General features: G+C 38.1%; 2 protein-coding genes across 3 annotated transcripts; both read left to right on the forward strand.

Annotated features, from left to right (window-relative positions):
* The first annotated feature begins 1630 nt into the window (after positions 1-1630).
* slc35f6 (solute carrier family 35 member F6) lies at positions 1631-8094 on the forward strand. 2 transcript variants are annotated; one of them, XM_042747494.1, is made up of 7 exons: positions 1682-1823; positions 1995-2173; positions 2941-3013; positions 3259-3430; positions 3666-3881; positions 5589-5699; positions 6670-8094. In XM_042747494.1, exons 3-7 carry the CDS (start codon positions 2951-2953, stop codon positions 7146-7148), a joined length of 1041 nt encoding a protein of 346 aa, XP_042603428.1. In that variant the 5' UTR covers positions 1682-1823; positions 1995-2173; positions 2941-2950; the 3' UTR covers positions 7149-8094. The 2 variants fall into 2 exon arrangements, with proteins under 2 accessions (XP_042603427.1, XP_042603428.1); XM_042747493.1 differs by lacking the exon at positions 1995-2173 and having other exon boundaries at positions 1631-1823.
* A 238-nt stretch (positions 8095-8332) lies between these two features.
* ttbk2b (tau tubulin kinase 2b) lies at positions 8333-19357 on the forward strand. The gene is made up of 15 exons (XM_042747492.1): positions 8333-8554; positions 10261-10401; positions 11411-11558; positions 11732-11805; positions 11923-12063; positions 12213-12315; positions 12685-12752; positions 12876-12968; positions 13040-13165; positions 13248-13399; positions 13496-13691; positions 14663-14874; positions 14963-15410; positions 16262-16881; positions 17596-19357. The coding sequence occupies exons 2-15, from the start codon at positions 10333-10335 to the stop codon at positions 17912-17914; spliced, it is 2769 nt and encodes a 922-aa protein (XP_042603426.1). The 5' UTR covers positions 8333-8554; positions 10261-10332; the 3' UTR covers positions 17915-19357.
* Positions 19358-19364: the final 7 nt, after the last annotated feature.

The following is a 19364-nucleotide window of genomic DNA, read 5'->3' on the forward strand; positions in this document are numbered from 1 at the left end:
AGGCGAGGCGACACAAGGCGCAAAAGCGCACGCTGTGATTGGATGGAAGAAACTTCTCGCGCACTGCTGGAATGTGTAATATTTAATTAGTGAAACCAAGTGAAACAGGAGACCTTTATTTTCATATCACTTTCACTTTTTATGATTCGAGATATACTGCATGATGTGTTGAGAGTGTCATTACATTCATGTTAAAAATGCATGCTGACATGCAAAAAACAACAACAACAACAACAACAACAACAAAACATCTTGGTTCTCTATATAATTTTGAACCTAAATGTAATCCATCAAGCTCTCTATCACACAAATGTACCTAATTCAAACAATGAGAAAGAAACTTCAGATAAACAGCGCCACCTTGTGTGCTTAACTTGATACACTGACAAGTCATTTTAACATTAAACACTTAAACCTAAATACTAGTTTGTATTTTTCTCAAGTATAATTAAATACTAATCATTAAAAAACTATAAATCTTATTTTTACATTATTTCTTTAAGTGGGCAAATTATTATTTTCATGATTAATCTTCATTCCCTGAAGTATCTTGTGAAGATCGGACCATAATGGACCTTTTTCACATTCCGTTGTCATAGTTGGGAGAGCAGTGAATAAAAGAGTACCACAAAAAAAGAATATATATATATATATATTGCATTCCCATTTGCTCAAATAGCAAAATAAAAACTCCACGATAGTGTTTTCACGACTTTCAAAAAAGGGAAAATTGAGAGAGACTGATAATGGCAGTCAGAAAAGAGAGCAATGTCAAATTTACCATCCCTCCCATAGACGCTGCATTAGAAACACCCTCGCATTAGCGTTAACTTTTATTTTTTTGTAATTTGATGCAAAGGTGATACAAAGTATAGTGTTATCATTTATACATTTAAACAAAAAATTAAAAAAAGATCTTTAGGAAAAAAGGATATACGATGCTAACAGTTGAAATGCATCATCAACAGTCTTGAGAAAAGCGTCTATGAATTACATCATTTGTAAGACCTCCTGGACAACCTTGCAGTCTAGAGACAAAACGTGTTAGTGAACAAAAAATATGCTGACCAACTAAATGAGTTTATGTTCATAACAAGAAAACAAGGGACGGACTTGTTAACAACTTTGATTTTTAACGAATTAGAGTAGAAGATTCAATGACTTGCTGTCATGATAACATACAAAAGAAACTAAACGCTACCTACTGGCATGCTAAAGGGTCAGAGAATACATCTGAATGAATCTTTTTAGTAAACGGATTCAAAGGAATCGAGTCACTGAAGTGATTCCAACGCCACAACAAACTTTTGGAACGATTTAAGAAATCTTTTATAAGGATTCACTGTATAATATCCTGAACTAAATAAGTTTTCAGCTAAAAGCTATAATACTGTTAAGTAAAATATATCCGTTTTATTGTTTATTTTACCAACAAGTCAGGAAACAAACACATCGTAGTCGAACACATTGTAGTAAACGTTATACATAATTTTCCTCAAATTATTGTGTTGGTCTGATTGCTTGGCTGCTCATATATGATTCATATGGTTTTAAGACAGAAGACCAGTGCACCTCCACGTTGAAAATCTGCGGAAATAACGCGTCAGCTGGTGTGTCACATGATCGCCATCGTGTGATTTGCATACAGGGGAACGACCGGTTTAAATAGCTGTACTCATCATCAGCAGGAGAGACACTTCTCAAGACAGAGTCTGATGTTCGCGGTCACTCGGTCCCACAATCACCATGGCTTGGACAAAATATCAGTTCATTCTCGCCGCTATGATGCTCATCACAGGCTCTATTAACACACTATCCGCAAAGTAAGTAACATGCACGCGCTAGATGTTGTTTGTTTACATGCGATTATGAACTTCTGCCTCTACTTATAGGGTAAAGTTAGACAAGGGTGCTTTCACGTTTTCTTTTACAAAACTTCACGCCGTGTCCTTAAATGAAAGAAAGATGATCATTATTTTCCCTTTGCCTTTCAGTACTAAAGTATGTATATATATACAGGCGAAGATGAAAATCGAACATTTCAGGACAAGATGATTAGACGACTCACGTGCAATTGTGATGATCCGACGTGTCGTGACATGTTGATGCTGCAAAATCATCAATTCTGCCACCAAAACCCTTGTGACTATTAGTCAATTGTGCAATCGCAGCAGTAAGCATCTTACAATCAGAATTAGGTAGTCCATTTAGACAAGACGTCTGCTGCAAATACTGTTAAGTAACTTGTAAATTGATACAGCTTTGTATCTAAAACAGAGGCTTGATGTTTCTAGGCAGACGGTATTTGATACCACCCTTTACTCAGTGTCTGCTGAAAAACCGACACTCATGATGATGATGGTGCATCTCTGTTTTAACACTTCGTTATATGTACACTTGGTTTTTACAGTGCTATAATCTCTATTCACTATTTACTGTGCCATAATCCCTATTCTATTTATAACCATTTTTTTTTCTAAAATCAATCAAGTCAAATGATTTATGTTAAATCTAAAGAAAGAGTTGTTAAAGTCTTTTCTTCATCATGAGGCTTTATGTCAGTCACACATTGTCATTTCATGGTTGTAAAAATGGCATTAGTGTACCATGTGCATAGTTACTTATTAAACTTACAGTGACTGGCAGCTGAAATACTGATTTTACATGTTTAATATCATAGTTTTAAGTGTGTCGTGTGAATGGATAAAGAGAAAATCTCATTATAATTATTGTAATTAAATATAATAATTATGCACAAAAATAACAAGCTTCCTGATCATGTCCAGTAGCAATTACTGTTTGGACAAAAGATTCGTGTGCAGTCCCAAACTTAAGCTATCTTTGAGTCAGTGTTTGCTATATACTGCATATTAATACACATTAAGTCTGGTGAATTGTAATACTGGAAAATGACACGTTTAATGAACTGAATTTTTCTAGATGGGCTGATATGTTCTCTGCACCTGGATGTTATGGTTCCCCAAATCATGCCTTCTCCCACCCTTTTGTACAGGTAATGATTTCCATCAGTCCTCCAGATAACAACACACCATTCACATCAAACTTCCCTCTCAGCACACTGTTTTCAGTACCTCTAAGAAAACGGAGAACTGAAAGTGTTATTTATGTTTTGGCAAAGTGAGAACTGGTTTCGGCTCTGTGTCCTTCTCTTCATATCACTTTTCCCCATCTCTGTTACTTTTCCTGCATGCATCTTAATATTTCTTCACCACACACCACCTCCTCTGACCTTTCCAGGCTGTGGGAATGTTTTTGGGAGAGTTGTCCTGTCTGGTGGTGTTCCACATTCTCCTTTGTCATGATCGGCGCAAACCTGAGCCCACAATGGATCCGGGCCAAAGTTTCAACCCCCTACTTTTCCTCCCCCCTGCCCTTTGTGACATGTTAGGCACATCCATCATGTATGTTGGTGAGTATCCAACATGTGAAGTATAATGTGTCCATAGTCTTTAGTTCTTCAAGGGTAGGTTCGCTGATTTACAACCGGCCTTGAATTGTTACAGTGATAGCACTATAAGTAAATGAACAATGTGTATTATCTTACTATATATAGACAAGTTTTGATTTATAATAGCTGAAACATCCGTTCTTTTTATCCTTGGATTGACTTAAACAGGAGCTGTACTTGTGTTTTCTTTCTCTAGCACTGAACATGACCAGTGCCTCCAGTTTCCAGATGCTGCGAGGAGCTGTGATCATCTTCACTGGACTGTTGTCTGTAGCGTTCTTAGGACGGCGGCTGCAGCCCAGCCAGTGGATTGGGATTCTAGTCACCATCCTTGGTCTGCTGGTGGTTGGCCTGGCTGATTTTGTGAGTGGCCATGGGGATGACTCCCATAAGCTCAGTGAGGTTATCACAGGTCAGTGGTTACCTGCTGCTGAATGATTTTAAATGGTTAGTTCACCGAAAATTAAAATTATGTCATTAATGACTCACCCTCATGTCGTTCCAAACCCGTGAGACCTCCGTTCATCTTCGGAACACAGTTTTAATATATTTTAGATTTAGTCTGAGAGCTTTCAGTCCCTCCATTGAGAATGTATGTACGGTATACTGTCCACGTCCAAAAGGGTAATAAATACATCTTCAAAGTAGTCAATGTGACATCAGAGGGTCCGTTAGAATTTTTTTGAAGCATCGAAAATACATTTTGGTCCAAAAATATCAAAAAAACTATGACTTTATTCAGCATTGACTTCTCTCCCGGGTCTGTTATGAGCGCGTTCACCTCACATCCGGTTCGCGAACGAATCACTCGATGTAACCGGATCTTCTTGAACCAGTTCACCAAATCGAACTGAATCGTTTGAAACGGTTCGCGTCAACAATAAGCATTAATCCACCAATGACTTAAGCTGTTAACTTTTTTAACATGGCTGACACTCCCTCTGAGTTCAAATAAACCAATATCCCGGAGTAATTCATTTACTCAAACAGTACACGGACTGAACTGATGACCGAGCCAGATAACGAACGAAACATTGATTCGTTCTCGAGTCAAGAACCGGTTGCATCGGTTTTCGGATCACCGGTAGTGATGGGAAGTTCTGTTCTTCTCCGCGAACCGGTTCTTTCGGACAGTTTGATTCAATAAACCGGTTGCCGAAAAACGGTTCACCAGTTCTTTTGCGCTCGACGTAATGACTTCATTGGCGATGATTGCCCTTGATTGAAGCCTTCGGTTTACCCGCGCTCATAACATGCACAGAATCGGTTCAGAATCAATCACCAAAAGAACCAGTTCAGTTCAGACGCGCTGTGTGTCAGTCTGAATCACCCATGCGCAGTATCATCATCTCCTCGGTTCTCGAATCGGACGCGTCCGACAGAAACGGTACTTGACTCGAGAACGAGTCAATGTTTCGTTCGTTATCTGGCTTGGTTCAGTCAGTGTACTGTTTGAGTAAATGAATTACTCCGGGATATTGGTTTATTTGAACTCAGAGGGAGTGTCAGCCATGTTAAAAAAGTTAACAGCTTAAGTCATTTGTGGATTAATGCTTATTGTTGACGCGAACCGTTTCAAACGATTCAGTTCGATTTGGTGAACTGGTTCAAGAAGATCCGGTTACATAGAGTGATTCGTTCGCGAACCGGATGTGAGGTGAACGCGCTCATAACAGACCCGGGAGAGAAGTCAATGCTGAATAAAGTAGTAGTTTTTGATATTCTTGGACCAAAATGTATTTTCGATGCTTCAAAAAATTCTAACGGACCCTCTGATGTCACATGGACTACTTTGAAGATGTTTTTATTACCTTTCTGGACGTGGACAGTATACCGTACATACATTCTCAATGGGGGACAGAAAGCTCTCGGACTAAATCTAAAATATCTTATACTGTGTTCCGAAGATGAACTGAGGTCTTACGGGTTTGGAACGACACTACTCATAGTCATTAAACAAATATTTTTTAATAATTTGATTAACTATTGCTTTAATCATTTGTCTTTTACAAATCAGAAAATCTTCTCATAGGCTGGATATCAGGATTTTTTTCTTTATTTGATTAGGTCTTGCATCTTTATCTGACTGGACTGATTTTCTGTTGATCTTGTCTTATAGGGGACCTTTTGATCATCATGGCACAGATTATTGTTGCAGTCCAGATGGTCCTGGAGGAGAAGTTTGTTTACAAGCACAATGTGCATCCACTGAAGGCGGTTGGGACTGAAGGTAAAGATTTTAATGTAGTGACATAGAAGCCAATGACTAGTTTGGTCCAAGTATATTAATGCTATGTATTAATAATGTTGTCATAATGATAATGATAGGAATTTATCTTACTGTATGTCACACACTGAAGTCTAAAAGTTTCAGGCCAGTAAGATTATTTTTTTTAATGTTTTTGAAAGAAGTCTCTAATGCTCTCTAAGGCTGTTTATTTTATCAAAAATACATTTAAAACAGTAATATTGTGAAATATAATTAAAAAAAATATATTTTAAAATGTAATTTATTCTTGTGACAGTAAAGCTGAATTTCAGAAGCCATTACACCAGTCTTCTGTATCACAGGACCCTTCAGAAATTATTCTAATATTCTGATTTAGTGCTCAATAAATATTTCTTATTATCAGTGCTGAAAAGATTTGTGCTGATATATATATTTGTGGAAATCGTGATACTTTTTTTTTTAGTTGAATAGGATGTTCAGAAGACCAACATTTATTTATTTAGTCTTTATTATGTGTTATCAATTACTAGAAAAGTCTAACTGCTAAAAAGATTAAATCAGCAAAAAAATAAAGGTAGAATAGATTAATGAAACAAACAATGCTGATTGGCTTAGAACTAAATGTTGTCATTACCATAGGTGATGGCTAGACCCCATTTAGAAGACCTCCATTTTTCATCTTAGCCCCCATAAAAGTCTGTGATTAACTTATCTGTCAATGCCATTACAAAAGCCTGATTATATTTTCTGACTTGAAGCAGCGGCTGCTTATCTGAGGTTATTTTACTATCAGTCCTCCTCATTCACTGTTGCTGTGAAATCAGAAAAATGCGGCCAAATATGCTGTTGCAGCCAAATATGTTAATGATGAACATCTACCGACATACAGGCAATTTTGATTATTATCAGTTTAGCAACACTTCTGTGACTTGTCTATTTCCCAGTGGCTTAGTTGTCTTCTCTTTCTTAGGTTTTTTCGGATTTGTCATCCTCACTTTGCTCCTCATCCCAATGTTCTACATCCATGTGGGAAGTTTTGCAGACAACCCGCGGCAGGTCCTTGAAGATGCATTGGACGCCTTCTGTCAGATTGGCCATAAGCCCCTTATTTTACTGGCACTGCTGGGCAACACCGTGAGCATTGCCTTCTTTAATTTCGCCGGAATCAGTGTCACCAAGGAAATAAGTGCCACTACTCGCATGGTGCTGGACAGTCTGCGTACTCTGGTCATCTGGGTCATGAGTTTACTGCTGGGTTGGGAGGTATTCCATGGCCTACAGATTTTAGGCTTCATCATCCTACTTGTGGGTACAGCACTATACAATGGACTCCACAAGCCCTTGATGGCCAAACTGCCCTGCTTCCCTGGAGAGCAGAGAGCAGAGGAGGGAGAAGCCCCAGAGAGAGAGAGACTGCTTGGTGCAGGAAAAGCTGCAAATGAGAGCTAATACTGGACTTTGAACAAAATGCTGCCCACAAAGCATTTAATTTTTTGTTTTAATTGTTATTTCCATTTTAAGAAATAATCATATTTTAGTATTTTTATTTTCAGAGTTTGATTCAACACTTGGGAACCATCACTACTACTGCTACTACAACAGCCATTTTTATGGGCATGTCTCAAAAAAAAAAGGACAGTTGTGCTTAGATTTTAATGGTTGAATGCACATTTTTACTTTAGGAAAGGGAATCATTTTTACATGATTTTAATGCCAAAAATCCTTAAAATAACATTTAAAAGTTTTTAATCCTGTGGTTTATAGGTTTCGAAACCGTTTGTGTTTGTTTACATGATGTGTTGTTGTTTGGAGGACATTATTTCTCTAATCATTTTATTTGAGTAATATTTTTAGTGATCTGTGAAACGGGTATTGTGCACTGACAAGAAAATCTTCTGTTAGTCCATGTATATTGGTTTATAAAAAATATGGAAGTATCACTGTGTTTGCTGCCAGTAAATATCACAATGTTTGATTTTGTAATACACAACGAACCCGAGTCTCAAAAACAGTGTAGCTTTACTAGAAGTATTAAACTGACATCTGTTTCATTTCACAAATCTGTCCTCTGCATAAATGTATAAATTCCTCTCACATTCTTGTTTGTACATTGTGGATGCATTTGTTTGTTGTTAAAGAAAACATGAAGATGAGAGAACTGTCTGTGTCACATGTCTAATTATATGTAACAACACTATTATTGATTTCCTAACTAAATGTTTGACCTGTACAATGAACATATGTGAACAAGATAAGGATAATGTTGCCCTTTTTAATGTAAATCTTAATTTACATATGTATACCCTTGCACAACAAATTTTAAAACAATGGCCATCAATAATATTTATAAAAACTGTAACACTTTCCAATAAAAATCCGTTAACTAACTAGCTGACAATGAGCAATACCAAAGGCTACAGAAAAAAAAGCCCTCAAAGAGACTTTGGCAATTCATAACGTGCACTATTCATTCTTTTTCTTTTAACGGTAGTTAAGTACAACTGTACAGCTTTTGGATTTAATATTGTATCAGTAAATGTTGAGTCCGTATTAAATTATGTTAACAACTGAAAATATAAAGATTATTTATTAAATTATTTATTCCAAACGCTGTTTGAAATCAAACCAAACCCCGTTCGGTGAGATGTGACGTCACGTGTCGGTCCGCTCATCGACGCTGCTGCTGCTGCTGCTGAGAGAAGTGAGGCATACAACGTGAACTTCAGCCGATATCTTTGTGTTTCAAAGCGTTATGGGATTATTATGTCCAACATTTTATATCATCATGACCTATAGAACAAAAAAAGATGTTTTGAAGTCTTCGGAAACATCTTGGACCGCCGCTGCAGACAGAGGTAATGAAAACACCGGGTCCCTGAATGAACGCGTGCGGTCCGCTTAGCGAGCTAACGTTACTCCGTATTATTAGCGGGATTACAGCTGTCACAACATTGAGTTACCATTGTGTAACCTGGCAACTGTATATTCAACAATAGCTGTGTGTTGTGGTGGCGTTATGCAGTTTGGCTAATTAGCTAGCGCTGTGTCGCTTCATTGCGCTTTTTTTGTTTTAGTGATTTGGCTCTGGCTGATGCTTTAGCTTTAGCTAGCCTGGGTCCTATGTCTCCCTCTGTTATCATTACTGGATGCGGAAAGGATCGAGAACGCCTCAACCAATATCTACAAGACAGCGTCAGTTTTCAGCATAGCTTGTGGATGTTAGCATAAAAATTCAGTAACACAGCCAGCTAATAAAGACATGTATCAGGCCAGCTGCAGCCATCCTTAAGATGATCCTCAATAAAAACAGTACTGCACGCAGCTAGTATGGACTGTCATCCATCAGATCTGACTGGAGGGGTTAAAAATGATAGTATTGCTAATACAGTACAGATTTAATGATTAAAGCTGGAGTAAAAACCTTTTAATAGCGTTAAGTCCTTTTTAAGACACTGGCAATAATTTGTTATATTTTAAACTATAATGTTTTGTGCTCCAATTCAAATTTATTCAAATGTAAAATCTACAGGTAAATTATGTTATATGCAAAGTAACATGCATGCATGCATATTCATGCATATAAAAATCAAAACAAAGCAACAAAACACTATATACATACATACACATATACGTACATGAACACAAAACATTTTATGGTAGGAAATTCTAATTGTTTTACATGTTTATATCATTTAGACATTCTAGATGTATTACTTAAACAGTTTTGTGCATGTCAAAATGTTAGTAATTAGTAAAAAAAAACTGATTTCACCATATAAACTACTGCAACAATTAATGAAATCCATAATTCACCAACACTGCAGTGCAGTCAAATAATGACAGTATAAGACTTTGACAGTGTATGCAATAAGTATAAAACACACAGAATACACATACATACATACACTAATAATATACAGAAAAATATATTGGGCAAGATAATGCATATATTTACCTCTCCAACAGATGTGTACATGACTTGCAGAATGTTTCATTTAGCTTCTTGGCAAATAGTAATGATTGCATTTATAATTTATCATTGACATCAAACAGAGCCAAGGTTCTCTGTTTTACAGCTAAGCAGGCATATACCCTAAGACAGTATTTTGCAGTCTTTGTGATGTAGATTTACAGATTATGTTTGCCTGAGTCATTGTCTTGCAGATATAGTGAATTTTATTCTTGTTTCAGGCCTACAGTAAGCCTCATCCTTAAGGATTTGACTGTATTTAGCTCCTTTAGTTTCTGCACCCTAGCAGTGACAGTCATAAAAAGAATCAGGACAAATTCTTCTACAGATCTTACCTATTCTGCTCAAAAGTCAACCTTAGGACAGGTCAGACTGATATAGTTTGGGTGCCTTCACAGAAGGCCTTCTTAAGTATATGGATGGAGCCAATAAAATGCATTTTTGTAGACATCTTGTCTACAGCCCTGTAGGTAAATCTCTCTTATGTCTGCAAATGTCTCTAGAGCCTTAAATTTTTTATGTAACCATGCAGGTCCAACTAAATGAAGCATTTTTAAAATCTACATATCTGTTTTTTTCTCATCTTTTTAGCAAGGACCCAAGCTCACTGATGTGAGGTGTAGATCTTCTGTGAGTGTGCTCATTCCACTCTTGAGCCTCAGGATGAGTGGGTCCGGGGAGCAGACTGATATCTTGGCTGTCGGAAGCATGGTCCGGGAGCGATGGAGAGTGGTGAGTTGTTTTGAAGGAGCTGTATTTAGGAGGACAAGGCTTCAGGACTATTCAGATACTCACTGTTAGTTTCGTAGAGATGTTCTGATAGCTGTCAGATTCTTTCATGTAAATTTTATCCCAGGCAAGGATTTTTTTTCTTTTGAGCTCAGTCAAACGATACACTGCAGGTGTGTTGAGCAGTGCTGACATCAGCACAGAAAACTGTACAGCATGCTGACAAATAGTCACGTGACACAGCATTTTATTTCATGATAAAGGTGTTGTTTTGCTTTTTACATTTTTTTTAAGATAGTATTTCAGAACTGTTCTCTGACACAAGTTTGAAAGCCGTCTACTCAATTATAGGAGGAAAAATATATACAGTACATTACTGTTCAAAGGTTTGGGGTCAAAAAATGTTTTTTGTTTTTTTTTTCTTTTTGAAAAATTTCTATTTTTATTCAAGTCAACTTTATTTCTAGACTAAAGGTCCTTTAGCAAGAAACACACAATACAAACCAAAATAATACACATTAAAAAAGACAGTTATACCAATACTTTCTCATAGAGAACTGATATCGCACTTCAGTAAGCCTATTCAGCAATGATGCATCAAATTGATCAAGTGACATAAATGCTGTTCTTTTGCACTTTTTATTCATCAAAGAATCCTAAGAAGCAAAATGTATCACAGATTCCACAAAAATATAAAGCTGCACGACTGTTTTCAACATCGTTAATAATAAGAAATGTTTCTTGAGCACCAAATCAGAATTATTTCTGAAGGATCATGTGACACTGAGGACTGAAGTAATGGCTGCTGAAAATTAAGCTTGGTCATCTCAGGAATACATTTTTAAAGTATATTACTGATGATTACTGATAATATTTTGCAATATTACTGTGATTTTAATAAATAAACGCAACCTTGGTGAGCATAAGAGACTTCCAAAAACATTAAGAAATCTTATCGGCCAAAAAGTATTGCACAGTAGTCATTCATTAAATATTTCTCTTTCCAAACTAGTTGAAGAAAATTGGTGGGGGTGGTTTTGGTGAGATCTATGAAGTCCTGGACCAGGTGAGCCAAGTCAGTGTGGCTCTGAAAGTGGAGTCTGCCCTGCAACCCAAACAGGTCCTTAAGATGGAAGTAGCAGTTTTGAAAAGACTTCAGGGTAAAAATGAACATAAGATTTTTTTTTGCATGAAAACACTATTTGAGCAGTCATTTTGCACTGTGTATGCTACTCTATGGGCAATCATATTGCCAAACACAAGGGGAATATTACTTAAAAATAAGTATGGATTTGTGTAACATTAACCATTTTTGCCTTGATCTATTTCATAGGTAAAGACCATGTTTGTCGTTTTGTTGGCTGTGGACGCAATGACCGCTTCAACTATGTGGTTATGGAGCTTCAGGTAGGGCATCGAATGATTTATTCTTGTTTCTGAATTTATGGATGTTATCGCAAGTCAACGTAATACAACAACCCTGATTTCAGTCACCTGAAGTGATGTTTGTCCATTGATCTGCAGGGAAGGAACTTGGCAGACCTTCGACGCAACATGAGCCGCGGCACCTTCAGCTTCTCCACCACACTCAGGCTGGGCCGACAAATCTTAGAAGCCATCGAAAGCATCCACTCTGTGGGCTTCCTGCACAGAGACATAAAACCCGTAAGAGTGCCTTACAGAGTCTGTTTTCTCACAGACAGCCCTGGGCTTAAAAGCACTTCTAAAGTTGACTATAATTCATGTTTAACAGGGCCTCATTATTTATTTTTAGACTATATAAATAGTCATCAAACCTTTTTTTTCTCAAATAGTCTAACTTCGCAATGGGTCGACTTGCCAGTACGTGCCGAACCTGTTATATGCTTGATTTTGGGTTGGCACGCCAATTTACAAACTCATGTCAAGAAGTCCGTCCAGTAAGTAACCACAGATGTGTTTTAAAGCTTATGTTTATGAAATTTCGTATTAAACAGACAGTTCACCCCAAAATGAAAATTCAGTAATTTACTCCAAACTAAGTAATGATGTACGATTTGAGAATGAATAGATCTGTTAAATATGTTTTTTTAATCAGTTGATCTTGGTCACAGAAATGATCTAAATGATTTGATTATGAATTGTTACTTCTCAAACTCTCATGAATGCACCAAAAAAAAAGTAGTGGTGGAAGTCACAAATTTCAATGTCAGAATTTTGACAGAATTTTAATTTTTGGGTGAATTATTCCTGTAATGTGTTTCTGTATGTTTACTTATGTTTTCTCTTTTTTTTTTTTTTTTGTCTCACCACGTCCAGTGGCAGGATTCAGAGGAACCGTCCGTTATGCTTCAGTTAATGCTCACAAGAATAGGGTAACTTCTCTCTCTTACATTCTCAAGCCAATGGCGGATGCCGGTCAGATTTCTTATACATAGCAGGTCATGTTACTTATTCATATTTCACTAAAATACACATTCTTCTTGTTCTTTATAAAGGAAATGGGTCGACATGATGACCTGTGGTCTTTATTTTATATGCTTGTGGAGTTCATGGTGGGTCAGCTACCCTGGAGAAAAATCAAAGATAAAGTAAGTTCTGCTCTGATCATAATTTTCCGTGGATAAGAGATTTGCTGTTCTCAGTCCTGCCATTAATACAGGAACAGGTCGGAAATATGAAGGAGACGTACAACCATCGCCTCATGCTCAAACAACTCCCAGATGAGTTTAGCGTTTTTCTCGACCATATCTCCAACCTTGACTACTACACTAAACCCGATTATCAGGTACTGAACTTTCTTAGCCTTTCTTGACCATAGATTTTGTAAATGTAGACAATCACTAACATGCTCTCTCATTGGGTTGCAGCTCCTTATGTCAGTCTTTGATAACAGTATGAAGAGCTACAGTGTGGTGGAAAATGATCTGTATGACTGGGAAAGAACAGAGGACACACTTAATGTTGGAACCCTGGCAACCACAGCCCAGCAGTTGACCCGCCTCACACCGGCATATTTGGGGTAGATATCTAGCGTCTACAATCATTCAATGATATAACGAATCTCTGTATGAACAGTTTGAAGTCTACATGGTTAAATGAATATATTTCCTTCCAGTATGGCCAATGCCTCCGTGATCCCGGGGGATCTGCAGCGTGAGAACACAGAGGACGTCCTTCAGGGTGAGCGCCTCAGTGAGGCTGATAATTGCGCCCCCATCCCAATGCAGCCTGCACAGGGAGCAGATGTCTGGGAGGATATGGAGCACAGCCGCGACAGAAACCTCAACCATGTTCAGCCTCTAATCAGAAAGGTACTATTCATCACTCTGTCTGTTATGCTGAAATACCTGCAAACTTGTCACTTTTCAGGAAAGTGTCTTGATGCGTAATAAAGTAGTGTTTATAAGCACAGCACTGCTTTATAGCTGACTACAATTTCATAATGCTTTTATTTATTATATTAACACTTATTGAACTAAATTGAATCAACTCTGAACTGATTGGAGTTGAATAAAGACACTGTCGACTTCTGTAAAGTAACTTTGAGCTGAATTTGACTTGTTTCATAATTTATGAACTTTACAGTTATTGAACTGAACTGAAGCAACAGCTAAATAGCAATGAGCTAAATAATTAGACTATTATCGTTTTAGTGGTGCCTTACACCAAAATTTGAATTTGACTCATATTTGATAAAGTTTGCATCATTGATTCTGTTATGTTCCTGTTTGTAACTATGAACTGCTTTGAAACGGCCTACATTATGTAAAACACTATATAAATAAAGGTGACTTGACTTGTACAGTGGAAACTGAGGTGACTACCATATTTCTGCTCTCCCACCTGCTGTCAGAATGTGAATTTTAATTTAGCCAATTTGGCATTTTGTTGACTGTCTGCTGTTTTTGTAGACCAAATATATGTAACATATACCAGAAATGTGGGGTCTATCATTTCATAAAACTTTCTTTTGTCAAAACTTGTTTTATTTGAACTGAAAAGTTGTTTAAATAATCAGTTTTTATAGTCATTTTACAGTTTAGGATGGACACTGATGTTGTTTCAAAATAACATTGCTCCCTTAACAACATATAGTTCTATTCTAATATCAAACATTTCCAAAATGATTTCAACTGCTCCAATTTTTAATTTTATTTATTTATTTATTTTTGAAGATTTAAATGAGTAGGCCTATTGTTACTTATACCCCACTCATCACCTTTTTTGCCAGTCTGGAGTTTGCAAGTATAGTGTTTAAGTCGAGCTTGTGTTTCTGATACAGGTGGCTAGTGAGGAGGAGCGAAGCAAAGAGGGCAACCAGAGCCCCAACAGTGGCTCCATCCAGGGCTCTCCTAGACGTGTGCGCTCAGAGACCTTGCTCATCGACCGTGTTGCTCCTCTACTGAGAAGGATGCGCCATAGTCAGAGCATGGGACTAGACAAAAGACTGACCCCTGAACCCAAACCCACCATTGAACGCTTCCTTGAGGCCTAGTCAGTAAATAAAATCCTAATATTCTTCCTTTTAAATGTGAATTGGTCTCTAAAACATCATACCACTTCTCCTTCTTCATCTTATTAGTTTAGGAAAGCAACGTCCGGGTCTGCTCCAAGACAGGTCTGTCTGTCGGGTCGAGCAGGGCTCGTTGGAGGACGAGGAGTGTGCGGCCAGCAGCGGTTACGTTGCCGTCAACCTCAGCCCCGTCCCACAAGAGGGTGACTCACAGGAGTGGGTCCTAGTGGAGCTAGGTAGCGGTTCAGCAGGATCTAAACCGGATGAGGAGGAACGCTCCGGGATCTCACCACACTCCTCCAGCCCCCTCGCCCTCCCTCGCACCTGGTCTGACCCCTTGCCTCAGCGTGCTAGCAGTCTGAGTGGTTCAGCAGAATTCCACACAGGCGTCTGCCACACTGGTCCTCCATTCGCCAGACTACAAGGCTTGCCTGGAGTGATAGGCCTGTCTGGATTAAGAAGACTGCCCACAGTACAGCCTGCGTCAGTGGCCCTAAGCAGGACCCATCTTGAGCAGGTCAGTATCTCATGCTACATTCTAAAGTAGATATATTAGCATTTCTAAACATTGTGAAGTATACAGCAACAATTATACCATGACAAAATTCCTTGTCATTAATTTTACATTATAGTGTAATTATCTCATGAAATGTAACCTGGAGCACAAAACCAGTCATAAGGTCCAGTCATAAGTTATTTAGATTCGTATTTAGTATTTAGGAATTTTCTCAAATTCCAGATTTTTAAATAGTTTATTATTATAATCTATTATTTCATAGATGCAAATTCCTTACCTTTCAGTGACAAGTTTTGCATAGTATTTTTTTTGTGTGTGTGTGTGTGTGAAATATTACAGTTTTGGACATATAAGCTAATAAAAAATATATTTAAAAAATTTCCTTAAAGTAACTACAAATGAGCATGTAAAGCAAATATCTTCATTAGAAATTCAGTGTGGTGCATGCCCCCGATCCATGCAATGTTCTCACCTTTTTTCCCCCTTACCTTTTTGCATCTCTGTTATTTATTCAGCTTTCAGATGATGTATAAATCTCAATTTAAAAAATATGGTCCAGGGTCACAGATATGTTTGATTTGTCTATTGAAAACTGTAGCAGTAAGCAGTGATCGTTTATGGGTGCATTGCAGTGGTTTCACTGCAACATCACTATGTCTCAGATTTTGGCCAGCAACTTGTATTTACACATTACTGTATTAAAAACATCAATCGACCGAAAGTGAAGCTGACACAAAGCTCACCAGAACTCAGCAGATGATGGTACCACTAAGAAAAACAGATGTATAAGAGTTTTTCCCTGCAGAGCTCCATAAATAATGTCCTGTCTCTTAATGTTATTCACTTCACAGTCATCCAGTGCAGTGGTACAGCCAGTTCAGTCTCAGCAGAAGACAGGAGACGACTCTCAGCCTGACAATCCATCAGGCCCTGCAGAAAAAGAGCACAACCACGTGCCAGCTATTTCACCCTCTAAAAGCCCTAACAAGCCAGATGAAAACATTATCTCTGTCAAGGCCTCTGACAAGGATGTGGAGAGTGACTCGGGCTGTCCTGACGGTGGGCCTTCTTCAATCCCCAACCAGGGTGAGACCACTGGACACAGTGTTGATGCAGCTCCGGCATCACCTCGTGAGCTCTCACCCCGAGCCAGTCGCATCCCCATCCGTGACCCGGACTCTCCAACCCGTAGGGGTTTTCCAGCTCCGCTTTCTCCGTCTCTGTCACTGTCTTGTGAGCACTTCCCCTCAGCGCTGCTGCGTGACAAGTTCACCTTCCCCACTGGTTCCCAAAGGTCAGACTGGCAGGTGGAGGAGCCACTCTCTCTGTCTTCCTCCTCAGGACCTGTGTCAAGCAAGAGTAAAATACCAAGACCCATGAGCCCCACACGAGTGCCGGATCAGCTGTCTGCACGATTTATTCCACGGCCGCCACCAGGCAAACCGCCCCTTCGCACAGGTGGCGAGAACAGGTGAGAGGACCAAGAATTTAAAAATGTATACTTTCATCATGTACTAAGTTAGAAGGTTCCCTGTGTCCGTGTTTTGAGTTGTATCCTCACAGGCTGCATGCAAAAACAAAAGCTGGTTCTTTTTAGAAAATTAAAAACATAGAGTGAGCAATTTGTAGTCAATTCATGAACAAATTATTCTTACAAACCTTTCTTTTTAGTGAATTCAAGACATATGAGATGAACAGAGTTGTCCAATTTACAAACAAAGGACTATTATGAGCTGGATCATTTTCATTCAGTGTAATTTGATTAATGAATAAACTACTTTTATGAACCAGTTCTTTTTTACTCTAAAACATTTAGTTCAACCACTGTAGTCTGATTCACAAACAAATGACTCTTATGAACCCTTTTTTTAGTGAATCAAAAACGTTGCGAACAGCCAATGTAGTCCCATTTTAAAAATCTTTAAATAAAGAGTTTAAAATAGCTGGTTCTTTTAAGTGAATCAAAAACAAAAAACGTGACCGGCCAATCAACTCTCATTCTCACTTGGTTCTTTTTAGTTAATATAAAACAACAGCACAGCCAATGTAGTCCAATTCCTAAATATACGTCTACATGCTCTGGGTGTGTGTGTGTCCACTGCTGTGTGTGTGCACTAATTCAGAGTATGGGTTACCATACTTGGCCACATGATCAGTGTGATATTGAAAGTTATTCTCATTTCAGACGTAGACGCTACCGCATTCGTGCTAGCAGCACTGGTGACACGGACCTCTTGGACAACCTCTCTCAGCTCATGCAGGAGCGAGGAGGACTGGCCGCCAGCACCTCACGTTACCAGCGCACCACCGCCTCTTCTCTGCAGCGCTCGTTAAGCTCCTCGCCTTCCCGTTTTGAAGGGGTTCACAGCCATTCACCAAGTAGCTGCTCGGCCTCCCCACCTCCTCGAATCAGTGACTTAACAGTAAATCACGGGTCAGGGTTCTTCCCCAGAGTCAGAGCAGGAAGTCCTGAGAGCAAAACCACAACCAAAATGAGCAAATAAAGAGAAAAGCTTGTCACCGATGGCGTGAGTTGTCAGTAATTTGACAACCGGTTTCAACAGCAGCGTTTGATGAACTGTAGCATTTTTACAAGTAGTGTTTTGATAAGTAGAGCGATAAAGGACCAGGTATTTGCTGGTTGGTTGTGATTACTTGAAAGCATCATGTTTTTTGGACATTCTTGAAAAACGTGAAATATTAACATGCTAAATGTTCCAGTGACGCTGTGTAACTTTCTTCTAAACAAATTGCCCATTGCATTTCATTGCAATCAGTTTTATTTTTTAATATTATATATAGTTTGTGCCATATATTCTTTATCTTTTTGCTATGTAAAAGATCGGTTTACTTTTTCATGTTTTTTTTTTGCACTTTCTGATTTACATGCCTTACATATGTCAGATTTTCAACATTATTAGTTACTATCAGTGAGAACGTTTGAAATCTGAAAACAATGGGGCTGCACTTAGTAACTTATTGTATTCTGTCAAACAGATGCATGGTACTCTAGCCTTATTTTTCTATAATTTTTCTGTTTTTCAGTCATGAGTGAAAAAGTCTTTATGGTTAAATGCTCATTTCAACAGATAGCTGTCTATACAGTGTAATATCATTCATGTATAGTTACATCTGGCACAAGCAAGCATGTGTATATATGTATTTCAGGGAATGTATGTACTTTAAACTGTATTATCTATAGAATGTATTTATTTATTTATTGGATGTGGTTATGTACCTGATGATGTAGCTTTATTACTTGCTACTGAGTGAATTCGCCATCACACTAAGGGTCAGCAACCTTGCAATTGCCAAGTATAATCTCTTCCATGCCTGCAATATCATACTAACAATCCCTGTAAATAGTCCTAACGTCAGAAAGAAACTTACTGATATATTGCAGTGAAACACTATGGACCCTTTAAATGAACTTGATTCAAACACTATAGTCCCATTACCATATTACTTGAATACATCAGCAAGATGCTGGCTGCTTATGCCACGATGCTTCTGCGGATTTTGGGATTGAATTCTCCATCATGGCATTTATTGAAAGCTGCCTGAGGAGTGTGAGTCCCATGTGATGTACAAAGAAAGGGATTGTAGCTACCGAGTCATTACCACGACTTCATTGTGTGCTGTGCAGCTAGAATAGATGTTTTGTTCTGGATCGTCTATTTTGTCCTCTGGAAGTACTTTTACTTTAAAAGCATCAGTATAGGCCCACAACTGTTGGTACGATGGATGGTTTAGCTTAAGAATTGTACATAACCTGAACTGTATATAGATATAAATATATTAAGAAAAAGAAATTCCACCTCATGCTTCATGTACTGTATTTTGCTAACAAACATTTCAATCATGCAAAAAAAAAAGTTACCATGTTGGAATGTATATGTATTCATATCAATGGAATAAATAAGTACTCTTAAGTACTTGATGCTTGATATTGTG

Source organism: Cyprinus carpio, chromosome B20 (assembly GCF_018340385.1).
Source record: "Cyprinus carpio isolate SPL01 chromosome B20, ASM1834038v1, whole genome shotgun sequence".
NCBI lineage: Eukaryota > Metazoa > Chordata > Actinopteri > Cypriniformes > Cyprinidae > Cyprinus > Cyprinus carpio.